Source organism: Callorhinus ursinus, unplaced genomic scaffold (assembly GCF_003265705.2).
Source record: "Callorhinus ursinus isolate GAN/ISIS: 27379988/994484 unplaced genomic scaffold, GSC_fseal_2.0 scaffold13, whole genome shotgun sequence".
In the NCBI taxonomy this organism is placed as follows: domain Eukaryota; kingdom Metazoa; phylum Chordata; class Mammalia; order Carnivora; family Otariidae; genus Callorhinus; species Callorhinus ursinus.
This window is the reverse complement of record NW_027397075.1, coordinates 36,669,584-36,683,700: the sequence shown is the minus strand read 5'-3', so window position 1 is coordinate 36,683,700 and position 14,117 is coordinate 36,669,584. Positions and strand designations below refer to the sequence as shown.

The window sequence follows — 14,117 nt, the reverse complement described above, 5'->3', positions numbered from 1 at the left end:
GTGGCAGGCAGAGGGAGAGGGAGAAGCAGACTCCCGGCTGAACAGGGAGCCTGATGCGGGACTCGATCCCAGAACCCTGGGATCATGACCTGAGCTGAAGGCAGATGCTTAAGGACTAAGCCATGCAGGTGCCCTAAAAGGAGTAATTTTTATAGACCTTTTTTTATGGTGACTTATTTTGATTAAGACAAGCAATGACTGTTTTGCTGTAAAAGTTGTAAAAGGAAAATGGGATATTGCTTTCCTGACTTTATGATGATACTCTATAATATTGTTCATTTATCTCCCCCAAAGGTAAGCAGTGGGAGAAGCTTATTTCCAAATTAAGGTAAAGGAAAAATTAAATGCTTCTAGGCAAACAAAATATTTTACGGAATCAGGAAAAAACTGCTGTTATACAAATAAAACTACACTTAACTAATAAAATATATAGAAAATAAATCCAACTGGAAACAACTTAAAAATTTGAAAGATAAAATGAAAAATGCTGACTTATAGCCCAAGCTATGGCACTTCCTGTGTCCATGGGGAATCAAGTTCCGAGGGGATGGCGGTGTCTGTGGTAGCAGGGCTCCTTCAGCTGCCACACTTTTTCTTCCACTTTGTGGAGATGCTCCTACTTCAGGACCTAGCGGTTAAATGCAAAAAAGAGAGAGAGAGAAATTTTCAGACTGTTTCAAAAGACTGTTTTCTTTTTAATTCTTTGATTAAAAAATATAAAACATGGTTTAAATTTTAAGATAATAATATTGTTAATTCTATTTAACTGACCGAACATTAAAATAGAAGAGAAGGGCTCAGGATATCACATCACAGATAATGCGTGGACTAATCACTCAGAGGAATCCCAGTTCAGTGCTCATTTAATTTTTTTTTAATTTTTAATTTTTTAAAAAAGATTTTATTTATTCATTTGAGAGAGAGAACGTGTACACAAGCAGGGGGAGTGGCAGAGGGAGAGGGAGAAGCAGACTCCCCACTGAGAGGGAGCCCGACATGGGGCTCAATCCCAGGACCCTGGGATCATGACCTGAGCTGAAGCTAGACGCTTAACCAACTGAGCCACCCAGGCGCCCTAGTGCTCATTTAATTTTACACATTGCTTCTCTCTCTTAGTTTCAGCTTCTTCTTGGAGAAAGAGCATATAGGGCAGGTCAAGCATTCAAACTGAAATTTCAATCTATATTGACACTGTTCAGACTTACGGGAGTTAAAAAAAACCGGAACTTGGAAAGTACACAGATTTGCAAAACAGCACTTTAACAATGAAAACAAAAGCAAATTTAAGAGATTCAGACTGCCATGTTTTCCACTGCTTATAGTACTCTCCCCCTAGATACCATCATGGCTCGTCCCCTTGCTTCCGCCACATCTTATTGGATGGGACTTCAAATACTTATAGGGTATGTAATATTATGAAGCTTAGTGTCAAAGTCTGCTTTTGAAATTGAAAAAAAGGTACTTATTAATAATTTCTTAAATAATGAACAATTCTCTCCAATTTTATGTTTTTAATTATGTGTGGTATGCATATATTACCCCCATTATAATGCAACAGGTAAATTATGGGACTGTGACTATTTTTTATTATTTTCAGTACTTAGCCCAGTATTAGAGAGAAATTTCTAAAATGTTACTAAAACTGATTTCTATATTCTAATCAGTAAAATTTTCCACTCAGACCACAGAAATTTTAATGTAACCAATCTTCATCGACCAGAACAGTGTATTTTTTTTTTTTTTATAGATTTTATTTATTTGAGAGAGAGAGAGAGAGATCACAAGCAGGGGTGGGGGTGGGGGGTAGAAGGAGAAGCAATTCGCCACTAAGCAGGGAGCCCAATGTGGGACTCGATCCCAAGACCCGGGGAACATGACCTGAGCCGAAGGCAGATGTTTAACCGACTGAGCCACCCAGGTGCCCCAGGACAGTGTATTCTTAATAAAACAAAGAACAGATATTCACAAACACTTATCTATATTTTGTTTGTTGTATCTATTTTCCTTAATTAGTGTGTACATTACTACACACTCCAAGTAACAACTTCTTAATTAAAAAACAAATAAAAAAACCCAGAGAAGTGATATATTTTAATACCAAAAATAAATTTTTACATGCATTATAAAATGTGCTAAGTATTTATTTACTTTGGAGCATATTCTTTCTTTTTAGGTTATCTGATCTATTATTCAGTAGTCAGAAAAAACTATGCACTGACCTACTAAATCTTCTCTTGAAGCAGCAGAGCGTGGTGTGCTTGTCCCTGGTTCTATCTTTAACGAAAGCCTGAATTTTAAAAAGAAACAAAACACATAAAATGATTAATATTTGACAATATTAAAATTATGTATTTCCTCAGGAAAAAATTAAGCATTTTAATAAAATAATCTCAGTTATATATTTTTTTTAAAGAACAATCTTTAATAATAGTAAATCTCATCTCTTTCATACAAAGCATATCTTACAGTTATTTTAGGAAATTTCAGGGAGGGAAAAAATATTAAAAAGTTATATTTAAAAACAGAAAAATCTCCCTAAACGACCCTCATGTTGTCAAATGGTTCAACACATTTAAAGATATTTGGTGGAGGACTAAAAAGTGATTTAACTTGAGGTTATATTGATACCTGACAAATTCAGGAATTTTCATGTACATTACTAAATATATTACACAAATTAGTTCTAAAATCTTTACTGGATGCACAAATGGCTTCTGTAGCACTGAAAATTTCCAAAACATCCCCCAAAACAACAAGTTCAACTTCTTAAAAGATCTTCAGTAATAAAAAAGTTGTTTGCAAAATTCCTGGTAAATCCTTGTCCTAAGTCAAAGTTTATTAACTGGTACTTAAGTTCCATTTAGGATAATATATCCAGTTTTGAGTTCCACAGCAAAGAGAGATTATGACTCCTGTCAGTGGAAACTATTTCAGGAAATATGATAGTAAAGCAGTTGTAGAAAATACTTTGGTATAGTCCACAAAGCCTATTATTACTAAGTATTTGTCTAAATATTAGTACTTTTTAAGAAAGCATTCTACCGACTGGAGTTTTTTAATGAAATTGCACAATACAAGTGATAGTCATCATGATAAATCTATTATAGGTTCTCAACTTATTTCCTTGATAACCTCATAGGGGATTATATATAATTATATTCCAATTATTTGGCAGTATAAAATGCAGTACTGAACAGATAATATGATGAACTAGAACTCTCTCCTCTTTTTCTTTCTACAGAGCAGTTTACTTTAGTTCTTTGGGCTACAGACCATACTGAATTCATTCATTTGATAAAGAGTTACTGAACACCTGTTTTGTGCTGGGCACTGTGCTGTTTGTACTGGAGTAGAACAGAGACTAAGGCAGACATGGTATCTCTGCCCTTCTGAAGCTTATAGTTTAGTATGTGGAGGACACAGAAGTAAACAAAATAACTACAATTTCCTAATGCAGAACTGCAATAGAAAGGAACAGAAAGGAAGCTCTGGGTGAATCACACCGCTGTCAGTGGTATAAAAAGCAGAAGCATCTTAAAGCACAGCAGTGAAGTCAGAGGTCGGTTGCCTATGTCATCATCGAAACACCATTCAGTAACAGTGATGCTGGTTCACTGAGAAAAAGAGATTATGTTCAGTATTAAAATGAAGGAACTGTGAAAGATTCTCATCCTGATTAAAAAACACACATTCATTTGTAGTGTTTATACTGGTTGCCTATATAGATGAAGCCGCCAAAAAAACAGAGACCTCGGGATAAACAAAAGGTGTCATTTTTATTTAAATCTCTCTTATCATAAAAATGATTTTTATCTTAATTTTATCTTAAAATGATGATTCTCAGCACACTGAATTAATAGGTTCATGCAACACAACTACATCTTTAAAAAACTGTCTTCTTCAGTCTCCCATCTGACGTCCCAACACCACCAAATGACTTCTGTTCCCCCAAGCAAAGACCCTGCTTCCCACCCTCATCCTCTGATCATTCCACCCCTGGAGCACTTTTCCTCACCCTCTATGTGCACACATCTCCTTGACTCACCTGTTAAGACTAATAAGCCTCAGGTGACACTGTCTCCTGAAGCCATTCATGTTTCTTTTTTCCTCATTTTTCCCACTTAAAGCTGAGTTAGGTCTCCCCCCAGATCTACGTTCCTACAGCATCCTGGGCATATCTCATATATCATAGTAATATTTGAACCGCTTTGTCATCATCTGTTTTGTGGCTGTGTTTTGTATGAGACTGAGCTTCTTAAGGGCAAGAACAAGATTTTGTTTTTGTAATCTTGGCACCTAGCACAATAACTCACCTATGGCAAAAGCTTAGTAAGTATTTGTTAAAAAGAATATAATGGGAAGGCTATTCTGGTTCTAGCTACTCATGAAAACAAAAATCAGTACAACAGCATTAGCTTTCCTGAAAAAATGAAGGTATCTTACATCGGTTTACAGACAGTTAAAATGACTTAATGGCTTAACTGGCTACTATATCCTTTTAGCAAAGCAAAAATTAGCTCAAACACTTTTACTTTCACCACAGTCAATAAAAATTTACCATCCTCTGTAACTGTGCAACAATTTCTTAGGCTTCACTTCTACTGAATAGTTTAACTTCTTTTAAACCCAACAAGTTTGAGCCAGATATAGAAATTTTTAACAACTACTCAATATTTTAAATTTTAAGATAATCTTCTGTATCTCACTGGACAAAACATGAGAGTTTTGTGCTATGTCAGTAATTAGAGCTTAGATGGAAGAAATAGTGGTAAATGTAAGATACAGACCATCAAACTCAAGAAGCTCATAACCTAGGGCAACAACAAATTTATGAAAAAACTGCAGCCTTAAGAAGCTCATACATTTTCAAATGAACTATGTAACAACCTTTTATAAAATAAAAACTGATATAGAAATATAAAGTGGCAATATTATGGTGTGGGGAAAGAGATGGCAATCAAGGTGTTTTTATTTTTAAAAAAGATTTTTATTTAGGGGTGCCTGGGTGGCTCAGTTGGTTGAGCGACGGCCTTTAGCTCAGGTCATGATCCTGGAGTCCCGGGATCGAGTCCCGCGTCGGGCTCCCTGCTCAGCAGGGAATCTGCTTCTCCCTCTGACCCTCCCCCCTCTCATGCTCTATCTCATTCTCTCTCTCAAATAAATAAATAAAATCTTTAAAAAAAAGATTTTTATTTATCTATTAGAAAGAGAGAGAGTGCACACAAGCAGAGGTCCAATAAAGGTGTTTTTAAACATTAATAAAATTTTAGATACATTTAATATATATTATCTAGAGCTTCAATCTTTGAAGAAAAGTTATTTCTAGTTATTTTCCAGAATTTCTAGCCTTTCATTGGTACTAACTTTATTCTTCAAAAACTGTTGAAGCTTAAATGGAACAAGAAAGTTGATGATCACTAGCATACAAGAAAATTTTTATATACTGTATTAATAATGAAAAATAACCTAGTCTCTCACTTTAAGTCTTTTTTAAAGCTTTTTAAAATTTTTTTAAGATTTTATTTATTTATTAAAGAAAAGATTTTATTTATTTATTTGACAGAGAGAGAGAGAGAGCACAAGCAGGGGGAGCAGCAGCAGAGGGAGAGGGAGAAGCAGGCTCCCCACTGAGCAGAGAGCCCGACATGGGGCTCGATCCCAGGACACTGGGATCATGACCAGAGCCAAAGGCAGATGCTCAACCAACTGAGCCACCCAGGCGCCCCTCACTTTGAAAAGTTCTTAAAGTTAAGTATGTGTATGTTCCTTTTACTAGAAAAAAAAATTTGTGAAAGACACAAAGTTAAATTTGAAAGCCTGGGAATAACTGGCATAATAAAGCTAAGCAAAAATTTTTTTATTGGAAATTAACAAATGAAGTCACAAGCATCAGAAGCCTCTAGAGAAATAAGCTCTTTATCCTCTCATTTTTTTGAAAAAAAAAAACAAACAAAAAAAACCCACCAAAAAAAACCAAAAAACCCCAAAAAAAACCCCTGCAGTTAAGATGTACAGTATACCATTGAAAATAAAAAGGGTTAAAACTTAAAAATCCTTCCCACCTTGGGCAGAATTGTGGATGTTAAGGAGACGGAAATGGGCAGCTGTATTTTAAAAGTGATTTAAATTTTTTTTTTTTAATTTAAAGTGATTTCTAAAATCTTTAATAAAGGACTTTCTCTATTATAATAGAGAAAAGGGTAAGTGTGGTGCTGGACATGTCTCTACCCTAGAGGTAAGAAGGTTCAATATTCTCTCAATCCACAAAAACAATTAAAAACAAATTCAAAGGTGTCAAAATTACCATTACAAAAGGAGTAATTTCCTATTTGTAGACAGTTTAATTTTTCAATTATAAATTTCCATAAAGATTCAATGTTTGAATATAAAGAAAGAAAGACATTTATACTAGAACTATCTAACATCAGCTCAACAACTTAAGAAAAGTGAAATATTTTTAAACAAAAGAACATATGAGGTATTTGTATATTGTTTCAATCATATCAAGTGATTAAAAAGAAATACATAAAAAAATAAAAAGAAATACATACAAATACTTTAACCACTGTAAATGTATACCTGGATTAGGCATTTGCATGATATGATGTAAAATTCAGATGTTTAAACACATGGGGACAAAAGGGTAGAAGACAGGACAGTTAAACCACTTTTGAAGATCCAACCTACTTGTAATTATCATCTTCCACAAACTTCTGTAGTTCTTCTATATACTGAACGGAGTTCAGATATTTTTGGACATGAGGCAACATGGGGATATCTAGGCAAAACGTGATAAATAATTATTTGACACAGTGTATCTTTAACCAGAATTTTAAAAGTTAATCTGAGAAAAATATACTTAAAGAAAAATTAAGGTTGCATGGCACCAAAATTTAAATTAACTCTAGAAGGACACTATTGAGGTAGATTTTATTTAATGTAAAACTGATGGTAATTTAAAAAATTACAGTTGCATGTTGTTTGTATAGATAAAAAAAAAACCCACCAAACACACTCTGGTTTCTCTTCAGATCATATATTAAAAAACAAACAAACAAACAAACAGCTCCATTTACAAAATCCCACATATCTGATAAACATCCTCTCCCCGCCCCCCCCACTTTTAGGAAGTTTTTAAGTTTTTCTTAAAAGTATACACGCACATAAAATAGCTTTAAGACAAATCTATTTTTTAAAATATTTTATTTATTTATTTGACCCAGAGAGAGAGAGACAGCGAGAGAGGGAACACAAGCAGGGGCAGAGGGAGAGGGAGAAGCAGGCTTCCCACTGAGCAGGGAGCCCGATGCGGGGCTCGATCCCAGGACCCTAGGATCATGACCTGAGCCGAAGGCAGATGCTTAACGACTGAGCCACCCAGGCGCCCCAAAACAAATCTATTTTAAATAAACTGGATAATGTAAACTCACTGTTTCAAAGTATATACCAGTAAGGGTATCTTTATTCCCTTTCAAACTGAAAGTGTTCAAACATTATAAAACATTAAAAAAAAAAAAAAAAACAACCCTTTGCTCATCATCTGGGCTTGTGTAAGCGCTTTCTACATATGTGTTTCCATAAAATACCCCTTGAACAAAAAATTGGTTATTTATTCAATAATGAACTGAAGAAAGCTAGTCAATTGTTATAAGGATCACAGGTCTTAGCTCCTTCCCTAACTGAATAATATAAGAACCATTTACATAACAGATCAGGGATATCAAGTGAGATGGAAGATAACAGAAAATAATTTTATAAATTATGCTAGCAAAGTGGCTACAAAAAGAGCAAAAGATAAAACTTAAAATTTTAAATATGACATACTTTAATTCCTTAAAAGCAAGATCTCAAACAGGAGGCTAAATATTAAACAATCATATTTTCCTTTGTATTAGGATGATGTTCCCTGCTGTGTGAAAAATGGCCATCTTTCAGGTAAATTCAGGTAAATGAATCAACAGAATCACAGCATAATGGTGTAGTATTACTCCCCAGAAACATACCATATTCACAGGACTGCTGTAAATCAGAAATTATTCGAAGGATGTTATTCATCAAATTTGATCTTTGTTCATTTTCTAGAATGCTGCCAGTTGATGGGTATGCTGAATCAATGTATGTTAAATCTGACAAATAGATACCTGAAACAAAATGAGATAAATGAGTGTTTCTTACTTGTAGTTTGAAAGAGTATGATAAAATGAAGAAGAAAAAAAGCTAATTTATAGCTATATTTTAATATATGCTGTATTTAGGATTTATTGTTATTTGATATACCATAGCCTTGTTAAATCATAATCACTGAGGCCTAGAATTCCGTGGATCTGAGGTCAGACATGTAAATAATGTTTCTGTAAATGTTCTCTTATGATGCCATTTTGTTTTTATTTATATTTTAAAGTTTATTTATTTATGATCTCTACACCCAACGTGGGGGCTTGAACTCACAACCCCGAGATCAAGAGTCACGTGCTCTACCGACTGATCCAGCCAGGCACCCCCTGATTAGCTTTAGGACAGTTCACATGGCATTAGTGTTTGTATATTGTCTTGTTTTGAAGATTGACAGGTGGATTTCTGAACCCGTGTATGTGACTACAAATTGAAGTTAACTATTCCCCCCACCTCGACCCCACTGCCCCATTTCTCTGTACTAACAAAAATAAAATAGCCTCCAAAATAACTTGGTACTACCAGTTCTAGATATGCAAAGGCCACACATGTGAAGTGTATAAGACAACTACAGTTAAAGAGAAAAATATATTTTCCTACTTTTTACCTCATTACCCCACATTCATGAACTCTCAAAAGAAAACAAAACAAAAACAAACCCACAACTGATGTACCACATACACTGCCTTCCACAAAAGCCCTATTTTTTTTTTTCCTCATGCCATTTCTTTCATCTTGACTGTTTCTGAGACTCATCTGTCCATCTCAATTATATTTTATATCCAGGTCATTGTCAACCGTTCTTTAGTTTTCTCATAGATTCCAAGAGAGGAATTTAGAAACTGTCTAGTCTAACCCCCCCTTTTTATAGATGAAGAATCTGAGGTCCACAGATGTTAAAGGACTGTCTAATGCCATGTGAACTGTTAGTAACAGAGCTGGAGCTCAGAGCATACACCTGTACCCTCGTTTCTCTACTACATGCTGTTATAAATTCATACAGTATCTATAATACCATTCACTTGGTGATTTTTATGACCTTATAATGTTTAAACTCTTGTATTTATATCTTACCTGTTCATGACTATAAACTCATTTAAGGTAGTTGCTCTATTTTGCACTCTAAGAAAATGAAAATCTTGTGCAGTGTTTTGACAATAGGTGCTTAAAACAACTTAATAATCCTTTTACTCATCTTACTCATTCCTTTTCCATTCAGGAAATCTTAACGGTATTCTCTAAGCCATCTATCATAAATACTTCCTTTTCTTTAGAGACTCTCAACTTCTTTTTTTTTAATGACTTCAAATGAACCTTTAGCTTAGCTGCTTTTCCTTCAATCTCAGAGTAGGAAGAATCTCTTTCTCCTCTCCAAATACACACTGTGACTTTAAATGTAATCCCAACAGCCTCCTTTAGAACCCCTGCTGTTACCCTCACAGGTCACTCACCCGCCAGGGGCTCCCCTCCTGGAGACAGTGCAAACATTTACACCTCTCCCGAAGAAAAAATCAAGGTAACCCTCTGTTCAAATCTGATTCCTCCTCCAGAGAGGACCCCTGCCCCTCTCTCTATAACAAACACCTTGATACTGTATGGTGACTAACATAATAAAATAAAATAAAATAAAAATCACCCAAACACCTTGCAAGAGAAACGAGTCCACTTAACTTATTTTATCCTTCCTCTCTTTTTGATGAGATATGACACATATAAAAGTTTACATGTATCAGGAAAAATTATGATAGACTCTGAAATAGGCAAAAAAAATTACCAGGTGTCCCGTCTTCTGGACTTTTTGAGTTATATGACAACTCAGTTTTTGAAAACTAGTAATAATACAAATTCCTGTCCATAAAAATGCCAATGCCTTATGTCCAGTAAAATGTAATAATGCTCTGTGGATGCTGACCAGTGTTGCAACTCTGTGTAAATTCATTTTAGCATTCTTTAGTGCCTATCTGGTATGTGTGGTACTTTGAATTCTCTCCTGAAATGGTTGCAGTATCTTCCTAATTCCTTTATAAATTTAATGATTTAAATAAAACCGTGACATGTATTCATTTTGTATTTGTGTAAGAATCATGATTTTACCATTTAAAAAAGTATATTCTAACCCATGTAATATTGGCTGTTATCAAACAATATAATAAATACTGGTGAATGACCAGGTAAGTTAAGAAGTACATCACTAGTACTGTTTGTTCCCTGTATCATCTCCCTGCCTCCCGTCCAGAGGTAACTAACCATTATTTCAAAACTTAAGATTATTCCTTTTTTTCCCCCAAGACATATATATAATATATTTACTTTTGCTTATTTTTGAGCTTTAAAAAATCACATTTTATACATGTGTGATTAAATTCAATGATAACATCAGTAAACACAGGTACACAATCAGTAATTTATAGGTGTTTTGTTAAATTTTATAAAATATGGCCTTCTGTGATTGCTGTGTCTCACCATTTTGTTTCCAGGAGTTATTTGTATTATTAAATCAGCTGTAATTCCTTAGACTGAGAATAACTTAACATGTAACTGCATCACAATTTACTTACTCATTTGATAGACTTTTAAGTTACTTCTTCCCTCCCTCCATGTTGCTATTGACATTCTTACAAATTATCTCCTGGGATACATATAAAAGAATTTCCCTAGGAGATTATATATATACATATATATATGGCATTTATATGGTATATTAATGTTCAACTTTACATTGTTTTTTAAAGCTTTATCAATTCACACTGCCACTGATAGCATGTAAGTTTCTACTGATCCACACTTGTGCTACACTTGATATTATCAGTCTTCTTGACTTTTGCCAATCTTGAGGGTATAAAATAATATCTCATTGTGTTTTAAGTTTCATTTTCTTAATTGGTAATGAGGTTATACATTTATATTTCTATGAAATGTCTTTTATCCATTTTTTCCTCTGAGTTGTCTCTTTCTTATTGATTTCTAAGTTCTTAATATATTGCAGAAACCCAGCCACTTGGCAGTTAAATTTATCTACTTTTCAACCCACTATATAGTTTGAAGTTTGGGGCGCCTGGGTGGCTCAGTTGGTTGAGCGCCTGCCTTCAGCTCAGTTCATGATCTCAGGGTCCTGAGATCGAGTCCCACATTGGGCTCCTGCTCAGCAGAGAGTCTGCTTCTGCTTATCCCTCTCCCTCGGCCCTTCCCCCTGCTTGTGCACTCTCTCAAATAGATGAATAAAATCTTTTTAAAAAAATTATAGTCTGAAATCTGCATCTTGCTGCTGAAACTTATTCTAGCAAAAGTATGAAGGACCTGTTCATTAAATCTTTATTTATTTTTTAAAGATTTTATTTATTTATTCAACAGAGAGAGAGAATGAGCAGGGAGAGTAGCAGAGAGAGAGGGAAAAGCAGACTCTCCACTGAGCAGAGAGCCCAATGCGGGGCTCTATCCCAGGACCCTGGGATCATGACCTGAGCCGAAGGCAGGTGCTTAACTGACTGAACCACCCAGGCACCCCTGGTCCCAATGTCTTAATGACTGAGCCACCCAGGCGTCCCATTATTAAATCTTTAAACATCTCTCTCGGTCTCCTGCTGCTTACTAGTGTCTCAGCAATATTTTTTTATCATTCTCTTTGTTCCCTGGGGCTTTACTAGCTCTATTGGCTTGAACCTTCCTACCTTCCCACACCCCCTCCATTCTCCTTTTTCCTCATGTTCCCTAGAACTTGGTGTTCTCCATGATTCTGTCATTAATCTCACTTTGCATGTACTTCTTCTGGATTATCTTATTTCTGTAGCCTCAATCATCACCTAATTGCCGATAACTTTCCGAGTCTCTCTTTAGAACTGAAATCTTAACTTTAATTTTCAATTTAACATGCCAAACTAAGCACTAGTTTCAAAACACCTTACATCCCAACTTCCTGACTTGGTTAGTGATATTACTAATGTTAAAATTAGAAAGTTCAAAACCACTCAAGTAAAAAAGCTTAGGAGAAACCTACTATCTCATATTTCCCCCCAGATTAAGCTATCAGTGAATACAAGAGGATCAAGTAATACTAAATGATCAAGTAACGTATTACATAACATATACCAGAGGCTAAAAGCTGGCATTCCATCTGTCCCAATGTTTTTTTTTTTAAGATTTTATTTATTCATTTGACACAGAGTGAGCGAGAGAGCGAGACAGAGAAGCATAAGCAAGGGGAACAGCAGGCAGAAGGAGAAGCAGCTTCCCGCCGAGCAGGGAGCCTGATGTGGGGCTCCATCCCAGAACCCTGGGATCATGACCTGAGCCAAAGGTAGCCGCTTAACGGACTGAGCCACCCAGGCGCCCCTGTCCCAATGTTTTTAAAACCAGGAAATATCATAGGAAATATCTAAGTGACTTCTCTTCCTAAAAAATGGGGAGATCTGGCAACAATGAGGTACAGCTGAGAAGGGTGCAGATCCCACTGTATTAACCTTAAGGATGCCAGTTTGTCCTCTCATTTTCCTTTGTTATCTTACTTCAGGTTTATTTCACTTACTTACATTACCTCCCTCATACTTGTGAGCATTTGTCATTGTAGACCCTTGAGTTTGCAACCCCTGGTATACATATATATATCACAGAATTTAAAGAAACGATTCTGTGAAAGGGGCAGAAACTGGGCTGACTTTAAATAATGTTGATCAACAAAGGGATAATGTTAGAATCTAGCAGAAAGAAAAAATAGCTCAAGCTAAGGCAACAAGGAGGGGAAAGCACAAGGTATATAAAGAAATTAGAAGCTCCCCAAATTTTACCTAGAAGCAGCAATCAGTAATTATAGAATCCAAGGAGAGACAGTGGCATAATGCTTTGGAATTAGATTCAAACCCTAGTTCTATTACTTAGTAGTGAAGTATCAAATCAGTTAAGATGCCCCAATTTTTGTTTCGTTAGCTATTGAGTTACTTAATCAACATTTCTGGGTTTAATGAAATATAATAGCACAGTTAGTACTGAACAGTTACTAATTCTCTCTCTAGACTTTTCTAAATCCACATAGCCAGTGGGGAGTCAGAACTCTTTTTCAGGCCAGGGTTATGTTTGCTTTTAAATCTCAAAACATCAACTACTAAGAATAACCTTATTCAGACAAGAGGGGTCATGTTTTTAGAATAGGAGGAAGTGACATTATATAACATGAGAATTTTTTCAAGTATTACATTTCTGAATTTTATATATAGATTTCCATTTATTTTTAGTAATTATATATATGAACAGTTTTATCTTAAGAGACATTACAGAGTAAGATATATCACAACATCAAGTTTCATCTGTTTAAAACCTTCTGAAAGGGCAACTTAGTAAAATGTTTAAAAATTCTTCTACACTATAAAGAGTATTACATTAGGTGGCTGCCTCCTGACAAAGTCTAACTCTTGTTCTTTGTAACAACAACAACAACAAAAAAACCCAACTTATCAGCCTGTTACTATTTCTGAGAAGTTGAGTACTATTTTTTTCAGTATTCAAGTTAAAAGATCTCTGGCCAGCAGACTAAAATGTTTGTTTTATAATTGCCCGCTGAACTATGATAGTTTGTTTCCAGATGGTGCCCTTCCTTCAACCTGCACACAGTCTCTCCTTGTTCAGAGCTATTCAGCCTCCTGCTGATCCCACTACCCCCACCCCTATTTAAGGCTACAGAGAGGAAATCCTAAGGAGGAGATTTTCCCCCCTAGTCTCCAGCAATTTTTTGGTGACGTAATATGTGGGCTGAACTTGAGTTTACCGAGAAAGAGGGAATCACTATTCGAGGGTGCTGTATATACAATCTGGGTCAGCTGCAGCTGGTTACTGCACTTCTCCATGTGGCAGTCAGAGCAAAGCCACAATGCTTTCTCTGCCGGATTAAAGACAGCCCACAGACCAGAACTTCCACTATACTACTTAAAATTACATAGGTGGCTTGTCAAGTTCAA

General features: G+C 35.4%; 1 protein-coding gene across 4 annotated transcripts in view; it reads right to left on the bottom strand.

The window, feature by feature from the left end:
• Positions 1-14,117, bottom strand: part of RALGPS2 (Ral GEF with PH domain and SH3 binding motif 2) — a 153,129-nt gene that overhangs the window by 28,651 nt on the left and 110,361 nt on the right. For all 4 annotated transcript variants that reach the window (XM_025878121.2, XM_025878122.2, XM_073900067.1 and 1 more), the window contains 4 exons: positions 8,004-8,141; positions 6,688-6,778; positions 2,220-2,287; positions 493-628 (listed from right to left, as the gene is read on the bottom strand). In XM_025878121.2, coding sequence (XP_025733906.1) covers positions 493-628; positions 2,220-2,287; positions 6,688-6,778; positions 8,004-8,141 — 433 coding nt within the window. The remainder of the gene's footprint in view (positions 1-492; positions 629-2,219; positions 2,288-6,687; positions 6,779-8,003; positions 8,142-14,117) is intronic.